The sequence below is a fragment of the Podarcis raffonei genome, chromosome 12 (assembly GCF_027172205.1).
Source record: "Podarcis raffonei isolate rPodRaf1 chromosome 12, rPodRaf1.pri, whole genome shotgun sequence".
NCBI classification, from domain to species: domain Eukaryota; kingdom Metazoa; phylum Chordata; class Lepidosauria; order Squamata; family Lacertidae; genus Podarcis; species Podarcis raffonei.
In genome coordinates this window covers 21,915,690-21,931,739 of record NC_070613.1, presented here as the reverse complement: position 1 = coordinate 21,931,739, position 16,050 = coordinate 21,915,690, and the positions used below count along the sequence as shown (strand labels likewise).

General features: G+C 43.0%; 1 protein-coding gene across 19 annotated transcripts in view; it reads left to right on the top strand.

Annotated features, from left to right (window-relative positions):
* The window catches only part of KIAA1217 (KIAA1217 ortholog), a 367,324-nt gene that overhangs the window by 197,762 nt on the left and 153,512 nt on the right, over positions 1-16,050 (top strand). Inside the window, exon 1 of one of the 19 annotated variants that reach the window (XM_053359239.1) lies at positions 11,565-11,687. The exons of the other annotated variants lie outside the window; for them this stretch is intronic. Within the exon in view, the coding sequence (XP_053215214.1) occupies positions 11,580-11,687 (108 nt within the window). The 5' untranslated portion in view covers positions 11,565-11,579. Of the gene's footprint in view, positions 1-11,564; positions 11,688-16,050 lie in introns of those variants that run through there. 19 annotated transcript variants of the gene reach the window in all.

The window sequence follows — 16,050 nt, the reverse complement described above, 5'->3', positions numbered from 1 at the left end:
CCTCTTGATTTGAATGATCAGCAGATTTTTGAATGCTGTGAAATAAGGAGGAAGTTAGGTGACTCATGCTTAATACGAGTGTGGTATTAGAGAGGAGAAACCAGAAAATGAAAATGGATTTGTTCTATTGGTAGAACCTTTCTTACTAATCGTTTCTGCTTTCACTGTTAAGAATCAAACTTAATATCACAAGTTTTTTGGGGGGGGGTTATTATAAAACAGCCTTTCAAAATGCAAACTGCAGAGGTCCTTGTTCATTATTATAGCATTATTTTGTGGAAGGGCAACTTTGGAATGGATGCAACAAGTTCCATTATATGACTAAAAATGTTTGGAGGGGAAGAGCACAATGAATTCTTTCCCATCAAAGAAGAAGCTACATGGATAGAAGTAGGTTTTCATTTTTTTGCTGCTGCAATAAAATGAGTGGACTCTTACAGTTTGACCATCAAAGGGAGTGGTTTGGGTAGCCAGGGTTGAAGTATGAGTAACTGGTGTCCTGGCAAATAGTTGTTTGTAGCATGAAAGGCCACCGATTCAATTTAGACACCTGTGAAATGTAAATGAAGGATGGAGGCATGGCAGAATACCTGGGGAATGTTCAAAACAAGTTTCTATGCTTCCAGCCCAAACCATACAAAACCCTGAGATGTATAAAGAGCTCTCATCATTTGCTGTTCATTTCTTTATATATATATATGAACAGAAGTAAATTTAGCAGTGCAAAACACTAACAAAATAATTGGAAACAAATGAAAATTTATTTTAAGCTCTTTTTTAACCCCATTTTTTTTTTGTCTAGTGCATTGCAGATCTATTTGACTTGACAGTCATGGATAAATTGCCACTATTAGTTATTAATGGGAATTTATAGACTTAATTTCAAGCCTGCTTTGTGTGTGTGTGTGTGTGTGTGTGTGTGTGTGTGTGTGTGTTAGAAAAGGATCTGAATCATTATGTGTTTAATATTGAAATATGTCATATTGAACAATGTGTCAAATAAACCAGCGTATTTGCATTAATTATGCTGATTGTGGTTGATGAAGTGGAAGACTAGAAGGGGGGATATGAAGAAAAACGAGTCAATGTTAATATTATGTGAATAAATTTGTGGCTGGTAACCATATGTAGGAAAATGGCGTTTGATTGCAGCAAGAATATCTTATGTGTTCTGAATTGATGCATATTTAACTAGTGAGTACCTATCATTATGACTGCGGATAGTGGCATTGTAGGGAACCTTTAGGGATGGAGCACATTTCTATGCACAGAAAAAGGCATTTCATGTTCCAGTGGAATAGCTGGAAGTGCAGTTCAGGTCTTGAAGTGGTACATTTGTCCCCAGACGAAGCACTTCCCAAGTGCACCTGCTAGCTGAATCAGTTGCCTCACTTTGCCTAATGCAAGGGCCGGCTCCCTAACCAATCTGCAGGTCAGGGCCCATTTGTTCAGCACCATCAAAATCAAGCGAATGGGGCCACTAAGAACTGGGCTTCCTTCTGTTTTCCTAGTCTTGCTCTAGCTTTCATGCCACCTAGAATTAGGTCTGCAGTTGTCAACTGTTTTCTGTTTTTTAAAGTAATTTGTTGTTTTTATTTAAATAATTTATATACCACTTATGTATAATAGTCTCTAAGCTGTTTACAAATATACAATGCAAAGAATAACAATAAATTAAAATGATAAAATCAGACTTCAGCTGGAATGCCTGTTGGAATAATAAAAGAAATGTCTTCAGTAGGTGCTGGAAGTTCAGTAGGGAAGTGACCTATCTGACCTCAACTGGAAGGGAGTTCCATAAAACACAATACTAAACAGTTCCTGGTGGGTAGGAGAGCCATGCATCTGAGCCATGGAGGACCACTAACAGTGACTCCCCCCAAGGCATCAGTGATCAGGCAGGGATATAAAGGATTGGTTCAGTTTGCCAAGCTCATTTCCTTATCAAGGTGAAGGCAGTTCACTGCTTTGATTTTTTATTTATGAATCAGTGATGTGTGTTCTTTCTCTCTGAATAGTGAATAGTTGCTTTGCAATTTTAGAACCATGAGCAATCAGTCCAAAGAGCCTCTTTTAGACATATATAGTCACTTCTACATGCCAGGCGGCATGGCCTCTTGCTTGAACTGTTCCTGACCACAGACCCTTGTACTGCCCCAGAGTCTGTTTCCAAAGTTCTCCAGAGCTAGCTGCTTTCTGAAGGGGAGGCATCCGAAATGAACTGTTTCAGAACAGCCTCCTGGCATTCACTCATATCTGTGTGTAAGACTTTACCTGGACATGTTGCAATCCTCGACTGGGCTTTGTCCAGTTGCTTCTGATAGCAGCAGCTACTCCTCTGTATTTGTTTTCTTGCAACATTGTCTGAGACAAGTCATCTACAAGTCCTGGACTGAGAAACCATGGAGTCACTGCCAAGAGCTTATCTAGGCATGTTTTAATACCAAGGAGAAAGGGATTCAAGTGCAAGAAAAGTGCAAAGGAAAATGGATGTAGCTCATTTGTTCTGCTTTTGCACCAACCGGCCAATCTTCAACAGGTTGGGTGTGTTTTCATTGGGGTCACGATGCTTCAAAAACACTGCAGTTGTCATGGGGCATTGTCCACCACATTCTAGTCTGCTTCTTGGTCTCACCAAACCTAGTATTGAATTTGTTCTCAATCTGTGTTTTGTCCTCTTCTGCCTAATCAGAGATGCAAGACTCCTTTTTTATGATTCTTGGTGTTCAGTTTGGGGGGACTGCCAAAACAAAGCTGACACTTGCTGTGGAGTGTTTTCAGAGAGCCATACTGATGTGATGGTCACTATAAGCCTTATTCCTTTTTTACGCTGAAAACATAGGTGAGCTATGCCTCTCTTATATCAGGCTTCACCAGCTTTGGGTCTCCAGATGTTGCTGGACTACAGCTTCCACTATCCTTGACGGTTGGCCATGCTGTCTGGGGGAGATGGGAATTGGCATCCAAGATTGGGAAAAGCTACTTTAAATGTTGTTGGGCTACAATCCCCATCATTCCTGATCATGAGCCACGCTGGCTAAGGTTGATGGGAACTGTTGTCCAACAGCATCTGGAGGACCACAGGTTCCTTTAACCCTGCCTTCATGCTACGGTGTGTGTGGTTTTTTTGGGGGGGGGGTGCCATATCTGTATGGTAGAACACATGCTTCAAATGTAGAAGGTCCCAGGTTCATTAGTTTGGAGGCGGTGCTATAGTAGGTTGAGCACATGCTTTTCATACAGAAGGTTCAAGGCCTGGTATCTCTCAGGTTAGAAGACCTCTTCCAGGGCCACTGATAGTACAGGACTAGATGGAGTAATAGTCTGACCTGGTGGAGAGCAACTACCTGTGTTTTCAGAACATTCAGTAGTTTCCTCAGAAGCTTATCAAGGTTTGTTTGTTTGTTTGTTTGTTTGTTTGTTTGTTTGTTTGTTTTACAAGAAGACAGTTGGAAATGAGCTTTTCAGAAGGTAAGCTTGCCCACTATAACTAGTCTTCCCTACATTGTGTAGGCACAACAGGAGCATGTTCTAGGCATCATTGGTATTGTTTGTGAACTGAGGGTAGAATGAGCCACAGAAAGGCACATGGACAAGGTTCCTTGGGGCAGGGCGGGTTAAACACTGACTTCCAAGAGTCCCTGGCAAGGACAACAGAAAATGACCTCGGAACATGCCCATCTGAAAAACAGATATTGAAGCAAGCTTTGATCTCAAATACAGGGTGGGCAGGCCTGTAATCTTTGTTAATAGGAACCTTTAAAAGGAGAGAAGCCCATAAATAAGATTTTGTTCCTTGAAGCAGGCTGCCCCTCCTAAGTAATCGCTTCTGCACCTGCAAAGATACTGTGGCGGCAGAAAATCATTTGCTCTCCCTGAACCTCACACGCAGCATGTTTGTTTAACCCAGTTGCTGCAGGCAGCACTTCCCCTGGGCTTAGAATGGGGAATTTCAGTAATGGGTGATGTCTTTACATTGATAATGCCCAATGCAAACAGAGTTGTGTGTAATTCTCTGACCAGTGAGTGTATTGAGGCAATTTTAATGCATGTGCCTTTCTGAACAAAAGCTGGCTGAGCTGGACACACCTGGTCAGTTAGTTCCATCTAATTTTAATCCTTGAGGTTTAAACCCCCTTTGCAGAGAACTGTTTAGGGGATCAAAAGTAAATAACACAGGCAAATCTCTAGCTGAAAGCGTTTTCTGTTTCTTTTGTCTTTGGTGAATGCATTTGCTGAAACAGCACAACAGATGGGGGAAGAAGACCCTGCCGTCATTGCCTGTGAGCACAGCACTGTTTTGTAGTGTAGATCCTCTTGGCTCCTATATCCTCAGCCTACACTTCCTCCTGAAATTGCACCAATTTAGCAAAATCCATGACTAGGGCATTTTGCATCTGGGTGCATCAAACAACAAGGGGCTGTGTTCTTTGATGTGCCTCCATTTATTTGCACTTGGGAGAGAGACGCTGTTTACTATTTGTGTGTGGTCTTTCTTTGGTTCATTCCTCTTAATTCACAATCCAATTCACCAGTAATTTGTAAAAAAACCAAACCAAACCAAACCACCCCTCTTTAGCCCTGCTTCCTCCTACCTAGAGGTTGGAAACCTACTGTCACATTGTGTCTTAGTAGCTACGGATACGTCAGTTTTTGAGCAAACCATTTTGCCTACAAAGGGGATGTGTGCTTTTGTCATCATGCATAGCTAATACACAGGCAGGCCCATTTAATTGTTTGTAACTCTAGCTGTTGATTGGGTGTGTTCTGAAGATCATATCTTGGCTTTATGTGATTACGCTTCATCCCCCTGAATGCAACCTCATTGTGTAAGCTGGCAAATGAACCCGGAAGTCCTCAAGTTAACTTCATGTCCCATTACAACTGAACTGCTTCAGAACAAGCCCTGGTTTAAAATTGGCTTCATATCCTGACTTGATTTGAAATCATTCACCATAGCTTCCCAGTGTGGACAGAATGGGAGACCGTAGTTAACTGTCCTGGTTTGTTTGCTCATTTGTGCAAAGGGAAAAAGAATGTGGCTCTGTGTGGCAGAATGAGGCTTGAACATATTTTGGCTTATTATACGAATACAGTGGTACCTTGGGTTACTTATGCTTCAGGTTACAGACTCCGCTAACCCAGAAATATTACCTTGGGTTAAGAACTTTGCTTCAGGATGAAAACAGAAATCATGCAGCAGCGGCACAGCGGCAGCAGGAGGCCCCATTAGCTAAAGTGGTGCTTCAGGTTAAGAACAATTTAAGGTTAAGAACAGACCTCCAGAACGAATTAAGTTCTTAACCCGAGGTACCACTGTATACTATTTTCAAAGACAGCTGAACTAGTAACCTAGACAGATTTTTTTTATCCCACCCATTCTCTAAGAAGCTCAGGATGGCATGCATGGCTCCCCTTTTCAACAGCCCTGGGAGGCAGGGAGATAATAATGACTGAGTCAAGATCACCCACTGAACTTTGTAGTCGAGAGGGGATTTGAACTCTGGTTCCAGTCCAACACTCTGACCTTCATACCACCCTTATGTTCTGTGGCCCTCCGGACACTGTGGGCCTACTCTTGCTCTCCAAACCACCCCTTGGGATTTGCTTTCTTTTCCATTCGAAGGGAAATGGAAGCTGTTATATGGTGAGGTCAGGGTTTTAAAAACCCTGCAATGAGGAGGGCCGGTCCTATTATTAGGCAAAGTAAGTTGACAGCTTGGATGTAGTGGCAGCACCTCACTGATGGTAATCTTAGCACTTGTTAGAGCCCACTTAGCTTCTGTGCATGGAAGGCACTGTTTCATATTTTGCGTCAGGTGGCAGAAGGTCTTGGACTGGCCCTCACAGTGAACTTCTAGGCGTGGGGAGACTGTCTGGTCAGCAGCCAGATTCCACCTCACAGCTATATGCTGGATCTAGCAACTTGTAAGCCCACATTAAATTCTCACAGAGGTTTTCAAACATTACCCTTCAACTTTATTTATTTTAGAGCAGTGCTATTTTTAGTGCCTGCTAATGTCATCTACCCATCTGTTGTAATTAGTAATAAATTACTCACAGAAGGAACAAATATTTGACTCTGATTACAATGAGTTAGAATAAGCATTGCTTTAAAAAAAGGGGTTACATAAATAGCTATGTTAATGTCATTAACTGATTTATTTCAGCAGTGCTGAGCTGGTAATGCAATAAGAAAAGGAAAGATGTGCCTTAGCTTTTGCGTCGAAAAAAGCTGTATTTTTAACATGAAAAACCCTTAAACATCTGATTGTGACATAGTGGGGTATAAATGCAGTTATTTGACAATTGCAACTCACTGTACAGCTTTAAAATGCATGTTAGAAATATCTCTGCATATTTGAGCAAATACCCCCATTACTGCTCTTTTGAAAGAATCTTTAAATAACACACAGCTGCTTAATGCGAGTCTGTGTCCTTTATGCTTTTGCTGTGGATTCTTTTCTGACGGGGTTTCTGTCACACTAAATAATTTTTAAAGAGCTTCCCTAGTTGTTGCCCCCCCCCAAATATTGCTTGCCATCGTCTTTTTTCTCAAAGAAACAAATAAAAAGGCAACATGTGTTAACAGCTGTTGATTGGGGTTGAGATGCCTGTCTCCTAGGGCCAGGAAGCACATCTGCCCTCTAATATAGAAAAGGCTGTCAACAAAACTACATTTAGTGGTGTGACTGTGGTTGTTTTATAGGACTTCAAGTTGTGCCTGCAATTCAACATTGTTCAATACATCATGGGGGGTGGGGAACTTTCAGATGAAGCAAATGACATTATTGCAACCATTCTGATGGGTTATGAATATTTAAAAAGATTTATATAGTGCATAATAATCAACAACAAAAACCCATTAAAAACAAACGTTAAAAAGAAGTTGACATAAAATTGATCAAAATAGAAATAAAGCCAGCAGCTTTAAAGCAAATATACACAATGCAATTACATATTAACGTGATATGTCTGGGTAAAAAAGGTAAAGGAGCCCTGACAGTAAAGTCCAGTTGCGGATGACCCTGGGGTTGCGGCACTCATCTCTTTTTATTGGCCGAGGGAGCCAACGTTTGTCCGCAGACAGTTTTTTCCGGGTCATGTGGCCAGCATGACTAAGCCACTTCTGGTGAACCAGAGCAGCTCACAGAAACACTGTTTACCTTCCCGCAGGAGTGGTACCTATTTATCTACTTGCACTTTGACGTGCTTTCAAACTGCTAGGTTGGCAGGGGCTGGGACCGAGCAACGGGAGCTCACCCTATGGTGGGGATTTGAACTGCCGACCTTCTGATCGGCAAGCCCTAGGCTCAGTGGTTAAGACCACAGAAGTTTCCTGTATAATATTAATGGGCCAGGAGTTCCAGAAAGTACATTCAGTTCCTTGCAAATGTGGAATTAACATTATGTGGCCCTTACAAAGATACATCTCCTGCTATCTGGAATCCCAGCTCTGAGCATTGGAGAGATTTAAGCTGCACTCAGATATGGAGTTTATTGCAGTAGTTCTAGCACTGCTGATCCAATTTCTAACTTTTCTTTTTTAACTGGATAGGACCCACATGCTGCAGGCTAGCCACTCCTGCAGTAGGAAATTGGTGTCCAACTTGCAAGGCTCCTGTTTGATCCTTGCATCACCTGCCACCTGCCGATTTATTTCATCACATTATTTTGCCTTAGGGAGCTGTTGTACTTGAAAAGGGACCTATTCACAACCCTTCTGAGTTGTGAAGCACTATGGGGTGCTGCACTGGTCCCCCTAGCAAATGCTGTGCCATACCTCAAGTTGAATGACTGCTTGTCTAAGCTATCATGCATTGATCAGTGATTTCTCTATGTATGGTGGGGAGAGGAGTCCCAGAAGCCTTTTGTTGAGCAGCGATGAGCCTGCGGTTCCTTGTTCTCAGGGTGAGAGCTGTTGCAACTGCCTTATTAGTTGCAACAATGCTGGCAATACGTTGTATGCTAGCAGGTGTGCCTGCAATTTACCTGTCTATTTGTCCACACTTGCAGAGCCAGGGGGAGGTTGTGCCAGTGTTATGGTCCTGACTTGAATTGCCAGGCTCCCCAATGTTTGGATCTTTAAACATAACTAGTAGACAAATCAGAATTAAAGGATTTTGAGGCCGCTTCAATATGACACCGTTGATTTCTTTAGCCTTGCAGGGGAATATAAGCCCAGGGTTGCCTCTTAGCAGTCTGTTGGGTTCCATGAAAAAGCACAGCTTTCACTTCCTTGAAAGTGAGTTTCTAGCCCTCAGGATTCTGACGAGGAGACTGACAGCACCACCAGAATGCATACACCTGACAAAGTCAACTATAGCTCACTGCAGGGGATGTCACAATAAATCTCTTAGTGTTTTGTGGTGCCACAAGATGCTTTGTTATTCGTGCTGCCACAGACTAACCTATCCCTCTGGGAGTCTTTTGAAAGGCTCAGCTACCAGAAAGCAAATTGATATCATGGGACTGGTTCTTCATTTTTTGCAGCTGTTGAGATGGGACTTCAAGGCCAACTTGTTCATGTAAATTATGTTAATAATGTGCAAACAGAATATGCAAATTGGCTGCCAATCTTTGACTCCTATTATGTTTGTATCATGCTGTACAAATTGCCTGCTTCTGCAGCGGAGCGTAAGAGAAAAGCTCTCACTGAGCTCAGTTTGGTAATATGGGTCCAGTGGTTAAAACCCCTTCGGTAATATTGAAAAACAGGGCATGTGTAGTGAACAAACCAAAGATGCTTTGCTGCAATGTGATAGCACAATGGTTGCAACTAGGTATTTTTAGAACCTGGACTTAATTGTCAAATGGTTGGGGCGTGCTAGAACACCATTTGCATTACTTCACATCTCTCTTCTTCCACCACCATTGCTGTGTGCTTTGCTGCTGCTTCTGCATTCCTGATATGTTAGAGCAGGGGGCAGCAAGGTTTATCTTGCCTGGGCTGGGCCGGATTGCATGCACACCTGTGATTTTTGGCATCTGCGCAGGGAGCCGGTCCACTTTCCCTCAGACCTTGTGGGGGGCTGGACTATATTTTGAAAGGAAACCCCCGACTCTCTCCTCCCCTCTCCACAGCAGTGGACAAGCCCTGGTGGCTGCTTACCTGTGCCTTGCGATTGGCAGGGGCTGGGAGCGGTGGCAGGACGATGAGCGGCGCGAAAGGGCTGGCTCTGGAGAGGGGCTGCTTAAAATGGCGCTTGGCCAACCGCGGCTCAATAAAGCCCAGCCCCCTACCTCCTCTAGGCAGGGCAGGGAGAAGCCAGGAGGAGGGAGGGAGGAGGCGGCGCCGCGGTGTGTGTGTGGAAGAGGGGGGGAATGGCGATCCACGCAGCGATTCCCTGACCGTCCGCGGGCCGTATCCAGAAGGCAGTTGGGCTGGATCCGGCCCCCAGGCCTTAGTTTGCTGACCCATGGTCTAAAACATCTAGAGAGCACCAGGTTGGCAATGGCTGAGGTAGTGTGCTGTGTGAACCAAGGCAATGTCTGATTAATAACGTTACTGCCTCAGCCTCTTTTTAAAGCTGCTTTTATATACTATATTTGAATTGGTCGCTTTAATGTGATTTGTTGTTTTCTATTATATTCTAGGAATGCAGCTTTGTTTATTTTGTTGTAAATTTCTGACTTTGTCTGCAGAAGACTGAGATCGAAATAATAAATCGCTTCCTCTGCCCAGCAAAGGACCGGGCAGCAACCCAGTTAATCTTACACTAACCCTATATTCTTCTTCATAGGCTTTCCTTTCAGTGAGGATTTTAAAGAAGCTGATGCATCTTACTGAGATGAAGGCGTTTTAATGGATATAAAAACCATTGTTTTGCCCCTAAGGGACAATTTCACAAACTGTTGACACTGATATAGTCCCGCTGAAGTCAATTAGAGGCTGAAGAGCAGTTATCAGCTGCTTACGTTATCAGCTATTGCTCTGTTGGCACCTCTTAGAGACACTGCACCTGATCCCTGCTTCAGACATTTTGTGATCTCAGTTGCATGACTAGATCTGTGGGAAACTGAAGGGTAGTTGGCGCTACCCTGGGGCAGAAACATGGTACCGGCCACAATGGCTGGTAGGGAGGCATGATGCCTCTGAAGCTCAGCTGCTGGGAATCACAAGTTGGGAGAATCCTGTTGTGCTCAGATCCTGCTTTCATGCCTTCTGTGCCCATCTAGCCATCCATTGTGAGAACACAGTGCTGGACTAGATGAGCCATTGGCCAAATCCAGCAGGGCTCTTGTTGTGCTTTGATGGACTAGATGATCTTTGGAGTATCTTCCAAATAGAGTTGGAAGCGGCCTTGAAAACCATCTAGTCAAATTGGAGGCTTGATGCAAGGAATCAAGAACGAGGCAACAGATGGCTGTTGCCCATTTCACAACTGAATGATGCACAAATTGCTTGCATGGTTCCTCTCTGTCATGTAATAAATTTGCGTGCATGGATCTGACCACACTTATTTATTCTAAGTAGGACTAACATCAGATACAACCCAAATCATTAATGGCTGGAATCCAATTGGTGCTCTTGCTCTGACAGAGGCGTCCTCTAATGGAAGAGGAGGGGAGACAATCTTTGCTGATTCCCCCCTCCCTACCCCCCCCCCGACTCCAGCAGCCCCTGAAAAATTGTTCTAGAGGGTTGGGGACCCATGAGCATTGAAAAATCTCTTCCTCCTCCGCTTCTGCTAGCCTTTCTCTAGATGAAAAGCCCTTGTGTGCATGGAAGGGCACTTACTGAATACAACCCCAGAAGTCTCTGTTTCTCTATTGGAACATAGGAAGCGACCTTATGCTGAGTCAGATAGGATAACAGTCCAGCTAGCTCAGATTTTTCTCCACTTTCTGGCAGCAACACATCATGGTTTCAGAACAGGGAGTCTTTCCCAGCCCAAACCTGGAGATGTTGGGGGTTGAATATAGTACCTCCTGTGTGGTCCTTTTCTCGTCCAAAGGAAGCCAGAACCAAGCATAACAGTTGTAACATCATCACACCTTCTATGTATAAGTGTTCAGTTCATTGGGAATGCCCCAGAGGGGAATGCCAACCTTAACAGTTATTCCAATTCAGTCTTTCATAATCTGTTTCTGGGCCATGTCCTATCAAAAAAGAGAAGCGGGTACAAATTGACATATGTTCCTTGTGAGATGCATCCCTTTTTGTCCCTATCGGCCAGCACAAAAGCCTTTCTTATTAACTTCCCATTTTTCAGAGGTGCCCAACCACGCAAAGCAGGGTTTGCTTGTTTTGGAGGATTTTTAATTTTTTTACCAAGGTGAGGAAGGAGTCCTCCTTGTGATTAGAGGCAGCTTGTCTTTCACAGAGTTCAATGCGTACACCTGCATTCATTTCACTTCAGCCACACCCAAAGACTGCTATGCAAGCCAACCCATGAAAAACCGGTATTTTCTATTTGTGAATCATATCTACACCCCAATGTGCAAGAACGTTTGCTCACAGCTCCGTCTCAATGTGCATACCATATGTACCTGGCGCAAAGGATATCTTTGGAGATCTAGGATGCCGCGCTGAGGTGGTTTCCTCAAAGGTTTGAGAAATTGCTGACACCAAGAATATGGAATTGGATGTTGGTCACTCTTCTAGTTCTCTGCCAAAAGGTCCACGAAGGAAAAGGAGCTTCTCATCTCTCTGCTGTTCCTGTGGTGTGTACAAAATTAACCAGGTACAGGAGAAGTTTTTGCTTCCAAACTGCGGCTTTGTTTTGTAGCTTCTAGATGCTGTACACTGATTATGCAGGAAAAGTTAAATCCTTCAAACATATGTGACTGGAAAGGGGAATGTTCTTACTAATGTTTGAGATAGTGTTTTAGATCTGTGGATGTTTTATCAAATCTTCTTTTGAAGATTAAGTATCTAAAATACTACCTAGCTTTTACGTAAGGCGTGTGAGAGTTCTGATTTAATACACTCTCTCAACACTGAACATCAAATCCCTTTGTTTTACAAAACCAAATGCATTTCTTAAAAAAATTATATTAAATGCCCTCATTAAAAGCATAATTAAGTTACTGTATACTTTTAATGAGCTGTAATGTTACTAGTAGACTGTAGGCTTCTTTTGAACATGGTGCATCGTGGAATCGACTGCATAGTATAGAGCATGTACTTTTAAGTTATGGAGATTACTGAGATGTTTCCTATTTGTTGCTTCTGTTGTGATGATTCTAACAGTCCTCTGTTGATCTGCAAGCATATTTTGCTTTCTCTTGCCCCTTTCCCCCCCAAAAAAAAACAGGTGGAGCGTGATGTTAGGATTTGGTATGAATGCAAGCTTAGCCTTACAGCTGGTTTTCAGTAAAAAGTCTCAGGTCTTAAGTATATAAAATAATAAGAAAGAAGAGAGTTTGAGCATTGCTGGAGTCCTCCCCCCCCCCCTATTGCTGTAGGGTCCACACATAGTAAGTTAGAGAAGCAGTGGTTCAGATCAGATGGAAGTGCTTTCATTTTAAAATTCAGCGTGTTCAGTCTTGATTCTACATAAGCCTGCTACAATGGAGTGGATAGGGTTCCCATAAACAATAGTGAATAATATATATAGTTTGTTTACTGGGCCGCAGTTCTTTACAAGATTCCGTTCATCCAGCCATCCAGCCATTCATCAGGGTGGATTATTGTTATGCCTACTGTATAGAGGGACGCGGGTGGCGCTGTGGGCAAAAGCCTCAGCGCCTAGGGCTTGCCGATCGAAAGGTCGGCAGTTCGAATCCCCGCGGCGGGGTGCGCTCCCGCTGCTCGGTCCCAGCGCCTGCCAACCTAGCAGTTCGAAAGCACCCTCGGGTGCAAGTAGATAAATAGGGACCGCTTACTGGCGGGAAGGTAAATGGCGTTCCGTGTGCTGCGCTGGCTCGCCAGATGCAGCTTTGTCATGCTGGCCACGTGACCCGGAAGTGTCTGCGGACAGCGCTGGCCCCCGGCCTCTTAAGTGAGATGGGCACACAACCCTAGAGTCTGTCAAGACTGGCCCGTACGGGCAGGGGTACCTTTACCTTTTTTTACTGTATAGATGGGTCTGAAGCAGAGTTTGTGTGAGTTATCCAGGACATGTCTTTCAAGCCCCCAAATGGTGTTCTGGCCATTGGTACATATTGTCCCCAGTGTATGTGAGTATAAAAGAATTGCCTGGTTGGCACCTAACATCATCCATCTCAATCATTCTGTCCTCAGTAGCGGTTCATAAGCTAGGCCAGACAGCAGTAGCCACTCTCTGCCATTCGTCAGCACAGAAACAAAAGAATACTGAGTCCGAACACTGGTCTACCTATTATTGTCGACGCTGACTGCCAGTGGCTGCCTAGGGTTTTAGAGTGGAGTTATTTCACAGCTCTACATGGAGTTGTCAGAAATTGAGGCTGCAGCTCAGACATAGAGGACAGCCTTGACATTGCAAAGGATTCTGGGTTCAATCCCTGCCATTTCTCGGTAGGGCTGGGATAGGGCCCCTGCCTGTCTGAAAGCTGTTGCCAGTCAGTGTTGCCAGTACTAGATGAACCAATGGTGGTATGGGCATCTGTGGTATGGGTTTCTGAATACTGCTGCATCTGAACACAGAGGTTGCAGTCGTAGCTGTCGTTGTAATAGTAGCTGCCGATAGGGCTACCATCTATTCATTTGCTGGATAGCCCATCTAATCTTCATAAAAGGGTATTCCTTCTTTTTCACTGTAGCTCTTGGCTCAGTTCGAAATCTACATAGCACCTAGTGGGGGCTAATCTAATTATTTCTGCACAAGTCCTCCTTTGTTCCATCTTAAGACTGGTACGTATTTGGGGGCTTTTAGACCATATCTGCCTTTTTCTATCCGCCACTTACTTTTGTTTTAATTTCCAGCCTGAATTGTGGAGAGCTCAAAAAAACTTGCTCATGGCTTTGTGGCCTATTTGTTATTCCTAATAAAGGTATAATTATCCTACTGTGGCTTTCGGATTAATCCAGCCCAGTAGATAGGCTTTACTGGAAATGTGATTGCAGTGCTTTTAGCACCCAGAATAAAATTTAGGAAATGCCTCGCAGCTAACCAATTAAGATGAAAAGTCTTCAGCTATGCTGAAGAACAACTACTAATAAAGGAAACAAACATTGAATTCCTTATATAATTTATTGTAATGATGAAATATTGCAGGGGACGGTGCCTCTTTTGAAATCCCTTTTTAATTGGCATGATGAGGAATGGTCTTTTGAAAGGAAAGAGGGATGTCTGCTGTGATTCATGTAAAAGGAAAATGTGTTGAAGACACTGGATACCAGATTCATTAGGTAGCTGTGGACAAGTTACTTTCCCTGGTTCTCTGTTGATACTGTAGTTATATAAACTTTATACTTCAATGAGTTGCTGAGGATTAAAGAAATATGGGAGGTGTTTGAGTGCTAAGCGACATGTCATTACTTTTTAGTGTTTTTATCAGAAGATGGAAGTTTAGGTTTTGCTTTCAGGTCTGTCAGAGGTGATGCTGCTTTTAGGTAATGTGAACCCCTCACCTGCATTATAGATTATCTTTCTCTTTTCGCATCACACTTTGTCCACATAATAGAGTGATTAAATGCACACACCCTTTTCTTCCTTTGCTTCCAGGTGTGACCTGCCAAGTTCTCGTATGAATAATAAAAGGTCACCCCCCAAAAAAGTTTGCATTTTGGTGTCAGGCAAGAGAAGTTCAATGAGTTCTGTTTAAGGCAACAAACACAGCTTCTTTAAAACTCATTGCAACATGGGAATTCAAATTGTATCTTAGTATCCAAGCCACAGTCCAGACTAGGATTTCCATCCCTTCCTTTTAACAACTTCATTTAAAAAATAATAATAATCTGATATCATGTGACAATTTATTCTTTTCTTGCCTTACAACCTGTCCTACAAATATGTATCAGATCTGCAGCATTTCATCCTAAATTAGTGGGGAGAGGAGAGGAATTTCAAATTTCAATACGGTTTATGATAAATCTTAATTTGAGATGTGATAAACAATGTGAACTATTGAGGCTCCCCCCTCCCCTAGTTAGGAACGTTTGGGAAGAAGATGGCAAGGGAAAAGGGAAACATTCTAGTTCAGTCTAGGAATTGAGAAGTGAGCTTCTGCTGGGATGGGCTGTCCTTGTGTAATAACTCATCAATTAGGAACAATAAGCAGCAAGAGGAACAATAGTATTCAGATTCACCTTTTCTAAATACTAATGGGTGCCAGTGCAAATTAGATGTGTAATATATGTGCATGTGACAAGTCTTAATCCTCATTTAATACTGTGACCTAATTTTCTTTTAAACAGAGGTGTGTGTATATTGAATTGATGCAACTTTAATGTGTGACAATTGTGGTGTTCACAATTTCTGGTTCAGTCAAGACATATTTACAAATAGGAAGCAAGCAAGGAATAAAATCAACTGATCGCACCTTGAATTTTGAGAATGGAAGAAATAGTTCCAAGAAGATCCCCTGTTATCTTGCTCTTGACGTGAACTCTGCTTCTCATACTGGTGATTAGAAGAAGTCACACAACTCTGAAGTAATTTTAAGTGTCACAGTCACACTGAGAAACCTGGAGCAATTTCTGGACCTGCAATATGCCATGATGATTACGGTGGCATGTTGGGAGGTTTGGGAGATGTATGGACATAGGGGGCTGGATCAAAAGCTTCCCTTTTTCCAGCCTAAGAAGTCCTTATGTGTCTTTGTGCTTTTAAGAGTGGTCAACCTGCATACTATCTGCATCTAGATACGTTTGTTTCCACTACTATATGAGGTTCTTAGGAAGGAAGCTGCATGACAGTGTTCACCTTACATTAAACGAACGCATGTCTGCATGCATTGATTGGGAAGGGACTAACATACTTGGCTTCCTTCATCCAGACTTCCTTTTATACTGCACTTTCCAGATACAGGTCTGTACTTTAAAGCTCCATGTCAGAACTTGTGTTTTACTACTGAATCAGAGCAAATTGCAACCAATGGAAAACCTGGTTGCAGTTTGCTCCAATTCCGCAGTGAAATGCAGGTTTCCTGGGGAAAGTGCCAGGACACACACACACAAAC